Below are 14068 nucleotides of genomic sequence, written 5' to 3'. Positions count from 1 at the left end.
GGGGACGGATGAAAACAGTCGCCTGGTTATAAATGCATATTACATGAAGGCCTGGGATGTCCTCGTTTGGTAGCAACGCAGTGAAACCAAAATGAGGAGCTCTATGCATCCGTTTGTTGTTTTGAGGACGCACATGTTCAAGGATGTAGTGTTATAATTGTGTGCATGTACGCCCGGGGACTGCTGAACATCGGTTACAACACAGTGGCCGTTGCATTTACTGTTTGTGTCCCGATTTAACCTCGGGCTTCAAAGTAAACAGGGAAACTCACCCCAAGGTTCTCCTTTCTATTATACCGATTTGCCTCTGTCACGTGTCGTGTAAAAGGCATAACATTGCACTACAATATTAATACATTCAATCTAAAAATGTATGGAGGGCTTCTAAATAAAATGATCAAAAACCATGTTTCCATGTGTCAACTAACTTCCACTGATTTGAATGCAGAAATGGGGTTGCACTGACGACTTGCTGTAGTCTGCAGAGCAATGAACTGGTACCAGAAAGAATAGCTGTAGTGTGCAGAGCAATGAACTGGTACCAGAAAAGAGAGAGAAACTCAGGCTGCAGCCAGACCAGCTGTAAACTGAGCCCTCCGCCCAGGCAGGGGCAGGGTCTGCTAAGGCTGCGTCTGTGGGGCACTGTGTTATGTGGACATCTGTGTGAGCTAAGTTGAGTTGGCCACCACACCCACCTGAGTGTGCCACATCCCCACTGTTTTGCTCCAAGAAAACACACTGTGACTGCACCACAAGACTTGAAAATATAGGCCACTGACAGATCCTATATATCTCCCACAACATATGGTTTATAAAATGAGCCTCTTTGGTGAGGGTGGGGTCATATGACATCTCATATGTTGATGTTATTCCTACAAATTTGAACTAGCTGCTATCCTGCATATTTTTTTCATACAAGGAAATTAAAATAATTTGCTGAATTTACGAAGGAAAAATTAATTATCAAAGCGTGAGACTGCTTCTAAAAAAGAGTTTTGAGGGCAGTGCACAGGACCTATCATATGATATGCCAACCAACCAATAAAAAAACTAGAATGGACAGTACATTTAGCGCAGTAACAACAAACATTTCTTAAAAGTGGTGTAATCTTTTTATCAATTGCAAAAATGTTAAATGCTCCTGAAGCACAGCCGTACAAAGCAGGCTCAGCACGACAGGAGAATCGATACATTTAACATGATATTTGTGTTATCTATGTCAGAACGCCGTGTACTGTAGCCTACCGAGATGACGACGCGCTCGGTGTCATATGGGTCATGGGAGGGAGTGACATAATACAAGTTCCAAAACGTTGCAAATGCAGCAGAAGTGTGCATGTTCAAATAAATGCGCTACTGCATTGGAGAAAATGGGGTTAATGTCAGAATGAAGCATGGGTGTTGAAAAAGAAAGTGAGCACCAAAGTGATGCTGTACGCGTGGCAGTGTTTATACGACATCTAAACAGTGAAAAGAAAAATGGCGTTTGTATGAATGACGAATAAACACAAACAGATCGATTGAACTATTGATATATCGATAGAAAAAATGTGTATATTTACCTATTGTTCTGAGTTTTTCTTGAAATTGGTGAAGCTTTCGTTTTCTTTCGGGAAAAGTCGCTATTGAACGGTAGAACAGACGCGTAACCATGTTCTGCTTCTATTGACAAAGTAAACAAAAACAACAGGGTTAATATCTACACATGTAGGCTAATAAATTAAACGTTACAAGGGATATAAACTGACTATCACATAATAGAACTGTCAATGCCATATATGACGTAGCCTAAGCAAAACATGTTATTTGATAAAAGTGGTTATGGTTACGTAGATAAACTCGTTGACAATGCTGGAGCAAAGCACAACATTCAGGACAATCTAATATTGAGTTTATCTACATAACCATTTATAATAAACATGATATACATCATGTATTTTGATAAGAAACTGTATCTTAACCAATTTTAAACAAGGCTATAGCCATCAGATAAAACAGGTTATAAGCATTGACTGGTCATACTAATGCAAAACTACAAATGCAAATAGGTTATATTTAAAGACTTTTCCTAATGTGTTGACTAGTTTGTTTATATGCAAGTTATATCTAGGTCGGTCGGTCTGCAATAACATCACCGCACCAGCACAGTATGTTCATTGCTCATAAAGTGACATCATAGCTGCGCTATGGCAGTGCACGTCCACAACTTCACATAAGATAGAATATAAACAGTTTTCATTTTCCTAACATTAAATACGGTCATTAACCCAGTCAAAGCCATTTGACATTCTGTCAGGGAAATACCTCTGTCTCTTCTTTCCAAGTATTCTGCAGCCTCCAGGAGAATTAAAAGAGAATTAAGTTCCATCTTGTTGACTTGTATAAAAATATAAAATAAAATCTATATACACAAATGTACAGCTAATGTAAAAAAAAATTATATGAGACAAAAATGAAATAAAAACTAAAACTGTGTTAGGTCGATACGAACGTCTATGTTCAGTTCTGAGTCTTTGGGACTCCCAGCCAGATTCATATAAACTGCACCTAACTAAAAACCTGCGAAGTAAAGGACGGCTGTTCTGGCCAATTAGAAAATAATAACGTCCACATAGGCGGTCCCTGAATACGTGCCTTGGCCAATAGGGAAGCTCAGTGACGGGTTTACCAGGAGCACGTTCATACATTGCGAATTGCCTTGTGATTGGCTTGACAGTGATAGTAACAAGGTCGAAGCTATACCCTAGCAACAACGCGTGTGACCCAGCCCCGTAATCGTTCATTGGTCGGATATCTAGATAACTGGCAGTTGATTGGCAGAGGGGTACTTTTGGGCGTGTCTTTTTCCTTCCTCTTGAACGTTGAACTTGGCTGTTGTCTGGGTTGCCAGTGGGCTTGCTCTTAGTCAAAAAGTGTATCTTGAATCGTGTTCGAAGTCACGTTGGTGTTTGTTGAGCCAACTGCTTCAATTAGACAACTTATTTCAGAAAAGTTTCAGCTCTGGTGTGCTTTAGAATAGAGGAAAACTGCAATTATGTTGTCATGACATTGTCTAAAAAAAATGATACTTTCACTTTAATAAAATATGATACTTTCACTTTTAAAATGGTATATTAACACTTTATACTTACACTTTATTATCATGCTAAATATCCAGCAGTTACACATGATTGAAGTAAAAGCAAACATCTTTGGGGGATTTTTTTATAATAGCATTTGGCAACCACAGGATGCAGTTAAGAGGGGGGGGGGGGGGGCTAAGGGGCAGGATTATTATGAAATACTAAAGATACATTTTTTATAAAATTAACCATTTTAGAATGAGATACATGACCATTATTAAGAACAATGTATTGCAAATCCTTCTTCAGGAGAGAGCCTGCATGCCTGGTGCCGGGGGTATTTACCAAGCTGTCTGCACATTTCCACGGGTAATTTTCCCAGTATTCCCTCAACTGCAACATTTTATGGAAATAGCCCAGTATTCCCTCAACTGCAACATTTTATGGAAATAGCCCTCAATGTCAGTCAGTGAGTGTCAAAATGACTCTCCAGGTGACATTTCTCAGTGTTTACCTTAAAGTGTCATGAAGGGTAGATCAACAGAAAATGTACGTTGGTGGTGGTTGTGTGGATATTGTAGAAGAAAGATATTGAACAAGAATTTGGGTAAATATAAATTGGCTAAATGTCATTATATAATTCTGTTGTGGACACACAATATTAATTTTTTTTATGGTAGTGTGCATTTTGCTCCAAAATGGTGCAAAGCAAGACGATAAAATAAAAACTACACACAACAAGCCCATAGCTTCCTCTCCACATTGCCGTAGTCTGTTATGGTGATGAGGTCACACTCTCAGCAGGGTCACAGTGTGTCGGCCTAGCTGTGCTGCTGTCCCTCAAGGCAACAACACACTGCTATGTTGTAACCATCATAGAACCAGGCCATACTGTTAAACAAAACTTACCTCACTGTTACTATAAGCATTTTACAGTAATTGGTTATAAAGTGATATTTATGATTATTACCATGCTATATCACATACAAATCTAGTTATGGCAGTAAAACGTTGCCCTGTATGTCCTAATAGTAATCTTGTAAACTTTTATTATGTTTTATTGTAATTGCACATCATTATTTTTCAGCTCACTAGCCTTATGATAGGCAATATGTCAGTCTGTCTTCAGATGACTGTAAAACATGGCCCAGTTGGCTTAGCCTGGTTAGACCAGACTGAATGTTCCACTCACTGGTGACACAATGGCTCAGGGTGGTTTTGCCAGGCTACAGCTGGCTACCAAAGTCAACCAACCTCACCCACACACTCACTATAAGACCACAGTGGTGGATAAATAAAAGAACACAAAAGGAACACACACCCGAGATAATGAAGTGGCAAAGACATTATTACGTGACAACATTATCAACGAGGATAAACGTAAAGATAAGCAATCAGCGTTATAAACTTGATCTAAAACCTCACCAAAATGCTCAGTCTTTAGGTGTAGCCGGGCAATGTACTGAGAAGAAGAAAGGAAGAGAAAGTAATATAGGGTCTCAGGAAGATAGTGATAAAAACAAAGATGATAAAAGTGATTGCCAGATGCTTCTAGTGACCAAGAAAGCATTGGCTGTGTTTGAAACATCAGAGAAATGTCTGTATGCACAATCACTCCATACGTATGCTGACTCTCTCTGTGTACAGTTCATGTCAACAGACGGGTGAGACTGGACTGATGCAACATGTAGGGATCAACATAAACTAGTTATTGATCATTTTTAAGCTAAAGGACTGTTTGTCAGGATTTTGAATTATTCCCCAGATGTGCTATGGTTGGGTGTGTGTGTTTGTGTGTGTGTGTGTGTGTGTGTTTGTGTGTATCTAATGACACTGATGGTTTAAATGAATATTGCAAATATCACTGAATACCACTCTTTTACCAAACAGATCAAAGACAATATAGAAACCATCTAAATGAATCACCTTGAGTTGCAACTGAAACCAGGGGACTTAATTCCAAGAATAGTTGTCCCTAGTGGCCTGCCCTTTGTTTAGCTGAATTCATATGCATGCCTTTTTTTTATTGTTTCCTGATACTTGTTTGTTGCAGTACACTTCTGCCTCTGTGAATGTTTCTACCGCTATTATTAACAAGCCAATTCTCCATTGTCCCTGTGTGTGTGTGTGTGTGTGTGTGTGTGTGTGTGTGTGCGTGCGTGCGTGCGTGCGTGCGTGCGTGCGTGCGTGTGTGTGTGCATGCATGTGTGTTAATGAAACCATTTATTATATATGTTCATATTTCAATTGATATATTATAGGCCTATATAAACACTGGTAGGTCGGTGTGTGTTAACCCAAAGGCAGGTGGTGTTTCTGTGTGCTATTTCCTGTTCAGCCACGACTGTGTGGATTTGCACGACACCAACTCCCTCATCAAGTTTGCTGACGACACCACGGTTGTAGGCCTGATAACCAACAACGACGAGTCAGCTTATAGGAAGGAGATAAGTGAACTGGCATTGTGGTGTCATGACAACAACCTCTCCCTCAACGTGAGCAAAACAAACACGTTGATTGTTGACTTCAGGAAGCAGAGGAGTGATCATGCCCCGATCCACATCAACGGGACTGCAGCAGAGAGAGTCACGAGTTTTAAGTTCCTCGGCGTCCACATCACTGAGAACTAGTCATGGACCAACAACACCACTCTTGTCAAGCAGGCACTAAGAGCATCTCTATTTCGTAAGGTGGCTGAAGAAGTTCTGCATGTAGCTCCGGGTCCTCTCCACATACTACCGCTGCACCATCGAGAGCATCCTGACCGGTTGCAACACGGCCTGAAATTGCTCCATCCATTGCTCTATCCACGACTGCAAGGCCCTCCAGCGGGTGGTGAAGACGCCCAGTACATCCCTGGGACCATGCTCTCACCCATCCAGGACATCTACTCAAAACGGTGCCTGAGGAAGGCCAGCAGCATCATCAAGGACCCCACACACCCCAGCCACGAGCTGTTCTCTCCCCTACCTTCGGGTACATGGTATTGGAGCATAAGGTCTGATACCAACAGGTTCAGAGACATTTTCTATCTACAAGTTATCAGTCTGCTGAACACTTGAATTGGACCTACCACCTGCTCTGATTCTCCACACCTTAGCACACCCACACAGACACAGACACAGACACAGGCACGCACGCACGCACGCACGCACGCACGCACGCACGCACGCACGCACGCACGCACGCACGCACACACACACACACACACACACACACACACACACACACAGTATACATTCATGTTACACAAACATCACAACTGCTGCTTCCAGACTATTACTATACTGCTCAGTTTATACACTGCCCCCCATCTCAAATGCACGTATAAATATTGGACTATTAATTGTGCCTTCCTGTATTATACTTATGCTAAAATGTTTCTTCTATTCTACTCAGCTATTTACTTTATGTTCATATTCTTATCTGTTATTATTTCTTATTGTTGTTGCATTGTCGACAAGGAACCTGAAAGTAATACAACTTGAAACTAAGACGAGTCTCATCTATGATGCAGTGTGATATTTGAGTTGATAATGTCGCTCCCAACTGTCTCCACCCACTCATACTTTCAATACCACATACTGCAGTTGGTTCCATCATTGCAGATGGTAGTAGTAATAGCCGAAATACACGTATAGTAGCCTGGTCACAGATCTGTTTGTGCTGTGTAGCCAACTCCTATGGTCGTTGCCATGCCAAACAATTTGTACAGCACAAGCTGATCTGGGACCAGGCTGCAGTCTGTTTCACAACAACAACTGTTACAACTGCATTTCCAGGCAGGCCCGGCGTACAAACCTTCTATTACGTCCACACTTCCTCAGTCCTGACGATCATCACATCCTCATTAGGCCGATTTATGTGGAAATGATAGATTTTTGCAATGGGTGCACTTTTTAAAATCCTTGTAGGCGGTCCCACGATGCAGTACTGACTTCACTCACTGAGCTGCTGTTCCACTGAACTGAACTGAACTGAACTCTGTACGTCTGCGTCTGTTATCAGTGTGTATGTGGTGTGTGCGTCCTTTATCAGTGACAGAGATTACGAAGGGCTTGACCTTGCTTGGAGTCCCAGGTGAAATTATTGGCCTCTTCAAGCCCTATGGATTGAACCCAGTATTTTCCATGCTGGCTAAAGATAAATGCGATAATGTGACGGTTGTCGTAGGAAGGAGCGGACCAAAGTGCAGCGTGTGTGTCATTCCACATTTTATTTTCACTGTGAAACTATGCAATACATACACATAAACTAAGGAATGAAAAAACAACAAACCGTGACGCAGAGTTGAAACATACACTAACTCAAAAACAAAAACAATCTCCCACAAACCCAGGTGGGAAAACACCTACTTAAGTATGATCTCCAATTAGAGACAATGATGGCCAGCTGCCTCTAATTGGAGATCATCCCAAACAAAACCCAACATAGAAATACAAAACTAGAACATAACAACATAGAAAAACTAAACTAGAAAACCCCCCATTCACGCCCTGACAGCTTTCTATGGTCAGGACGTGACAGATAAGTGTATTATGCATGGCCTCAATCCTAGATACATAACAGAGGTTTAACTGATAGTTTGGGATTTTGGCAATGAAGCCCTTTATTTAATTGCCAAGGAAGTTAGAGGTAGCTTCGAAGAACCAATGCTACCTAGTTTAGCACAAAGACTGCTAGCTGTACCCAAATACTTCCAGTCTTTGCACTTCGCTAGCGCTAACACTAGTTAGCACTGGCTTGAGAAACTACCTCTAACTTCATACTGGACGCAGAGATACAATGGTATCCACAAGTTCATCTGACTCTGGGGAAGGAGATAAAGGGCTTCATTGCCAAAATCCAAACTTTCGCTTTAAAAGTCATGATTTGAGAAAAGCTAAATAGGTTATACCTTTTTGTCATGGGCAATGGTGCCAAATGAGGTATGATGCTACACACATAGTCCTGTGCATCCCAAATGGCACCCGATTCCCTATTTAGTGCACTACGTTTAGCCAGAGCCCTATGGGTAGCCCAGTGGGATCTGGTCAAAAGTGTAGGTAATATGGTGCCACTTGGAACACATCCCTAAGTGAATCAGACTGCAATATTAACTTGCTGAGTAAGCTACAGTAACATCTGGTTCTGTAAAGTGCCTATACAGCTGTATTCTGTACTGTGGATATCAGTGTTAATCCTCTGTTAAATTTTGGTTAAGTTTGCAAATAATTACCGCGATCAACACCAAATACAGCCGTTATTCACATAGCCTACTGAGACTAAAATGTGTTTTTCTGTACTGTGGCCAACCTGACTAAGGCCTACAGTACATACAGCTAAATAGAAAGTGCTTCAAATAATACGTGTTTTGAGGCAACATTGTGTATAACATTGTGTGTAATGCTACCATTGTGGTGATACATTTACCCTAAAAAAAGTGTTTTTATTCTTCGTTTTTGTCTGGATGCTCTAACGGAATGCTCTAACGTGTCAGTTAATCATACAGAAATAGTATCTCCACTTTATCTCCAATATTATCTCCACTTTATCTCCAATATTGTCTCCACTTCATATAACCAGCCATCCATGCCTCAGCCTCAGCCCCAGCCCCAGCCTCATCCTCAGTCCCAACCTCAGTCAGACCTCATGCAAAGCGCCATGGGCCATCACCATCAGTGACTGGAACCAGAGCAGTGACCCAGAACACCTCTCCTGAGAGAGGGAATATCAACAACACAACACAGGGAAATGGTTGTTTGGACTGAGATAAATTCCCCTATGTTTGTGTTTATTTTATGCTGCATTGTACAGGTTATGAAAGTGGGCTTGTGTTTTTTGTGACTGTCCACTTGTGTCCACCTATACTATAATACTATCTAGGCCTGCGTTTTCCCATGTGTATCAGTAGATATCTAATATCTTTGTGCAAATGTGGATCCTAGGTTGACACTTAGCTTTTTTGTTTCCAAATAGCACCGCTTCTGCTTTTCTCCGTGCAGCCTGGCCATAATGTAACTTCTGGCTCTCTCTGAGGAGAGGCTGCTACAGCACTAGCACTTCTAATCTCCTCTGATCTTTCCTTCTCCTCTTGATCACTAGTGTTGCTGTGGAAGGATCATTTGTTTTGGGGATCAGATTTTTATGGATGGCTCACCAATGCCTGGGCAACGAAACCAGCGAGCTCCTCCAAGAGAAATCGTGTGTGTGTGTGTATGTGAGCACAGTGCAGAGTTTAGTATCAGCGAAACCAAGGCTTCATTTTTATTTTTTTATGGTCACGGGAGGAAGGTGAAAAGTGCACCATTTGCCTCTATAATTAGCTGTCATTCATCGCCATTTTTATGTTTTTATCCATTGTCATAAAACCATAAAACACCATGTGAAGTTGCATCGAATTAAACCTCAAAAATGCTTAGCCTAGCGTTAATCTTTCAGTCACTGTTTGAGAGGGTAAAAACAAAAACAAAATTATTGTTAAAGGGGCAATATGTGATTGCTGCATCCATTTTAAGACTTTCAAATGATTAATACATGCCCATTGATTCATGAAGAATCTAAATGATAAAGGCCTCATGAGCTTAGTTCAACTGTCATACAAGCATTTCGCTAGGCCCGCAATAACACCTGCTATATATGTGTACGGGACCAATAAGATTTGATTTTGACATTTGACATTTGACATTTTAATTTGATACGCCATTGTTTGTAAATCAGTGGCGGGGTGACCACTTTTTTATTGCTTGTGCTGCAGATTGCAGATGACTCCTTTAAGTATATCAGCAACATGTATCTTGTCAGACATATCACAGACACTGTTTTATGACACTATTTTTGACATGTTCTAATGAGATTATGTTGGTCTTGCAATTCCTGCAATGGAGAGAACACTTCTTCGTAAAGAGATAATCCTCCAATCAATGCTCGGCACATAACTAACTACGTTCTTTCAATGTGTGTGTGTGTGTGTGTGTGTGTGTGTGTGTGTGTGTGTGTGTGTGTGTGTGTGTGTGTGTGTGTGTGTGTGCTGGGAGCTATTTGTGGTTCTCGACACAAGGGAGACCTCAGTCTCACAGCATTTACAGTCGTGTTAGTTGCTCATAAAAGTGTTTTCTGCATTAAATGGGGTGCAGCGCTGGAGCCGAGCACAATCACTGGGCTGGAGCAGTGCCAGGATGCCAAAGTCTGGGACAGAGGACCGCGGTTGCTCCGCTTTAGGGATTCGCTGTCTATTTATTCAATCTAATATGCAAATTGTAGCATTTCCCAAGTTGCCTGTTGAACTTGATGCCCCTCCGGTGTGTTTACAGTAACCCTGGGATGTAGGGCTGCACCATATAGGCAAATAATCTAATTGCGATTTTACTTGGGATTTAGATCAAAACACTCGGGGTCATACAAATAAAATTTGTATTCTGATCCTATGGTTGGTGATGTTTGACATGACAACTAATGAAAAAGCCAGGTACAGTACAAGTTGTAATGACAGGGTAGGAACCAAAGTGTTGGTAAGAGATTCCCAGTGGACCTTTATTACGTTTGAATGTTACATTCATGGCGTTTACATTTTTTTGCAGCTTCTCGCAATATGGATATTGCACATGTCAATATTGCAATTTCGATAAAAATTCAATCAATTCTGCAGCCTTACTGTGTAGTCTGAGTCACCCCTCTCGAACTTCTGCCTCATGAGTGCCAAGAAGTTGGCAAGACATCGCAAACAGATCTGGGATAAGGCTAATTCAATAGGGATCCTCTTAGACAAGATGACTCTACGGTGCTATCTAGAACGTAAAAGGGTTATTCAGCTGTGTCCATAGGATAGCCCATTGAAAAACCCTTTTTGCTTATGGGTAGAACTCTTTTGGGTTCCCTTTCCACAGAGGGGGTTGTACATGGAACCCAAAAGGGTTCTACCTGGAACAAAAAAGGGTTCTACCTGAAACCTAAAAGGGTTCTCCTTTGGGGACAGCCGAAGAACCCTTTCGGGAAACCTTTTTTTCTGAGAGTGTAGACAATGCAGCTTTGTAAGAGTGTATGTTTACCCGTCTGACAACGGCAGGCTATCAGCTCTGTTGTGGTTGTACAGCACATGACAGAGCGCCTCACATTGCTCTGGACACGGTCAGTGAAGAATTGAAAGCAGTGATGAGAGATGAGGAAGGGTAGCAGCCTCGGAACGGTTTGTCTGTTGTTAACAGTTGATTGATGTTGTCGCCTCTCCTACTTCCTGTTTGCTAGATAGTACACACACACGCAATAGTCCGGCCCACCACAGCACTTAGGTTCTCCATGTAATAATCAGGATTATGTCTGCTAATCCAGCTGCTACACTCCAGTGTATCTGTAAAAAGGGCAAGAGTCCACAGACACATTCTGCGTTTTCCATAAACAGACTATGTATCAGATTATTGTTGGGGGCGGTTGTAAAAAAAAAAGGGACATTTTTCACAGCACATCTCAAGCCAGAGCCACACAAGCTCTGTGGATTTTTAAGTCGATTGCGATTCAAGCCTCTAAGACCATGATCATATAGCCCAGCATTAAATCCCGTTATCAAGCCAGATGAACTATCAGGGTTCTGTTTGTTCAACCCAGTGTACCATACAGTATACTTTATTCACTTTGTGAACCCAGCATACAAATACACAAACACAACACACCATCATACATGCATTATGGAAAACACTAGAAAGTTAGTACACAAGTCACACATATCTCTGCGGCCTACTGGCCGACCACGTACAGATGTAGGATCTTTATTTGATCACCATGTTGCAGGAGAACTTTCCTGCAATGCAGGAAATGTTAAAACATATACTGTATTTGAGGTTCAAAACGGCTTCTGAAGTTTGTAATTTCCACTTTGAAATTTCCGACATGATTTTCCCTTATGAAAAATGTACCAATACCTACAAAAATGTCCATGAATTATAATCCACATAATAACTCACATTTCCTGTTGCTGCAGGATTCTTTTCTGGCTCAATTTAAGATCCTACATCTGTATTGGGCCTGCATTTGTCCTATGTCCCACTGTTCAGTCACCATGTAGTGGTATGAGAGTGTTCTAGCTGCTATTACAACAACGGCCTCCTCATCCTGACTTGGAATAACCGTTAGATTGCTCTCTTGCCCTGATCTCATGCTCACTGGGCTAATTGCATCCCGTGACTGTGAGTGAGTGTGTGTATGTGTGTGAGTGTGTGTTGGTGCGTGTGTGTGTGTGTGTGTGTGTGTGTGTGTGTGTGTGTGTGTGTGTGTGTGTGTGTGTGTGTGTGTGTGTGTGTGTGTGTGTGTGTGTGTGTGTGTGTGTGTGTGTGTGACTTCTAGATTTCCCCATGTGCTTCCAGAGGTCCCTGCCAACCTTCTGTTCTCTCACAAGACAAACTACACACCTGCAGTTTCAAGTCTCCCCATCCACTGTCTGTCTCTGTCTGTCTCTCTGTCGCCATGCAAGACACCCCCTTGATTGCATAGCTATACAATAACACAAACGTCTTAGCACGAAATGACAGAACATGCCCGATGTCGTCACCCCACCCTCCCCCCACTGTGGTTAAAAGCGCTTCCTACACATCCTGTGTGCCATGACTGGTGATCTTCCCAAAAAAGGACTGCTTGGTGTAACTAACTGGAAAGGAACCCTGGGAGGGTGCGGCAGAGTGTGTATCTGACGCACTAACAGGTAGTTGAAGAGGAAAGAAAGATCCAGTCATCAGCTAATGGGAACTGAACTGAACAGGAGATCGCATGCAATAGCTGTGTTACTTCCACCCACGTGAACATCCACCACAGAAACACTTTGAAGTGATCACAAGTCTAGTGTGTTTTACTGTGTTTCTTTTATTTGTGATTAACAGACAAAAATATGGAATGCTTGTTTGTCTGTGTCTGTCTAAGCCCCCTGAGGATAATTTGCTAGACGTGTTTAGCTTGGATAAAATGTATGATTTCAGGACGGCTCTTGCTGCAGAGTTGGGAGCATGTGTGGCTCGTACTGAAAGTTCTCTCTGAGCCTGAGAATGCTGGGAGAATATCTGTGATGAGGCAGACGACCTTTGATGCCGCTCTGCTTTCAAACCTCAGAAGTCTGTGGGCTCTCTTTCAGCCCGACACTGGTATCACGAAGATGACAAACAGGTCTTCCCACACACACACACACACACACACACACACACACACACACACACACACACACACACACACACACACACACACACACACACACACACACACACACACACACACACACACACACACACACACACACACACACACACAGCTTGATGTGGCAGGGCTGTGATGTCAAGCTAATAACAGCCCTGACATATCTTCTCTCTCTGTGTCTGCAAGGTAGGCTGCAACACACTGATAAAAACACTGACATGACAGAGGCTGGGACATTACCATTGCTGTTGTGTGTGTATGCGTCTGTGTATGCGTCTGTGTGTGAGTGTGTGTGTGTGTGTGAGAGTGAATATAGGATTATAAAGACCTATTAGCTCAGTCAGTTTTGGGGTGTCAGATGTGCACTAACAGAACAGCTTCATCTGTCCAGAGGTTTTCCATGTTAGCCATACACACTACCACAATATATGTTCACATATATAGTTCATGTAGTTGATGTATATCTCTGGGACTCTAGATATTCTGTACCTTGTAACCCTTACGTGACAGATTGAGAATATTAGAAGACTGCTTGGTGTGTTTCTACAACTTGACCTCAATGGGACTTTGAAACGAATAAAAACTAAAGTGTGTCTCCTCCACCTCGAGTGTCCTGTTAGTTCCTGTGGCCCCTGGGGGCCCGGCTGACATCCTGCCTGCTGCAGTGTGTGGAACCTCTCCAGATCCAGGGGCATCTGGCTCTGCCCTCTACCTCTCCTCCTGGTCGCCTCCCCCCCACCTCTCCCATCTGTGTCCCCCTCTCCCCCTCCCCACACCCAGCACACTGCAGCCAAACCCACGGAGCCCACGGCTGTTCACACCACAGAGGTAGAAGGGGAATTAGACCTACATGG

At 42.4% G+C, this 14068-nt stretch overlaps 1 protein-coding gene across 1 annotated transcript in view; it reads right to left on the bottom strand.

The window, feature by feature from the left end:
• Positions 1 to 2601, bottom strand: part of LOC106602277 (max dimerization protein 4) — a 43383-nt gene extending 40782 nt beyond the window's left edge. Inside the window, exons 1-2 of the mRNA XM_082974139.1 lie at positions 2305 to 2601; positions 1563 to 1662 (exon numbers count right to left, since the gene is read on the bottom strand). Coding sequence (XP_082830265.1) covers positions 1563 to 1662; positions 2305 to 2368 — 164 coding nt within the window. The 5' untranslated portion in view covers positions 2369 to 2601. The remainder of the gene's footprint in view (positions 1 to 1562; positions 1663 to 2304) is intronic.
• Between the last annotated feature and the right edge of the window lie 11467 nt (positions 2602 to 14068).

The sequence above is a fragment of the Salmo salar genome, chromosome 04 (genome assembly GCF_965601325.2).
Source record: "Salmo salar chromosome 04, fSalSal1, whole genome shotgun sequence".
NCBI lineage: Eukaryota > Metazoa > Chordata > Actinopteri > Salmoniformes > Salmonidae > Salmo > Salmo salar.
Note: the sequence above shows the minus strand (reverse complement) of the source record. Positions and strands in the feature narration are given on the sequence as shown.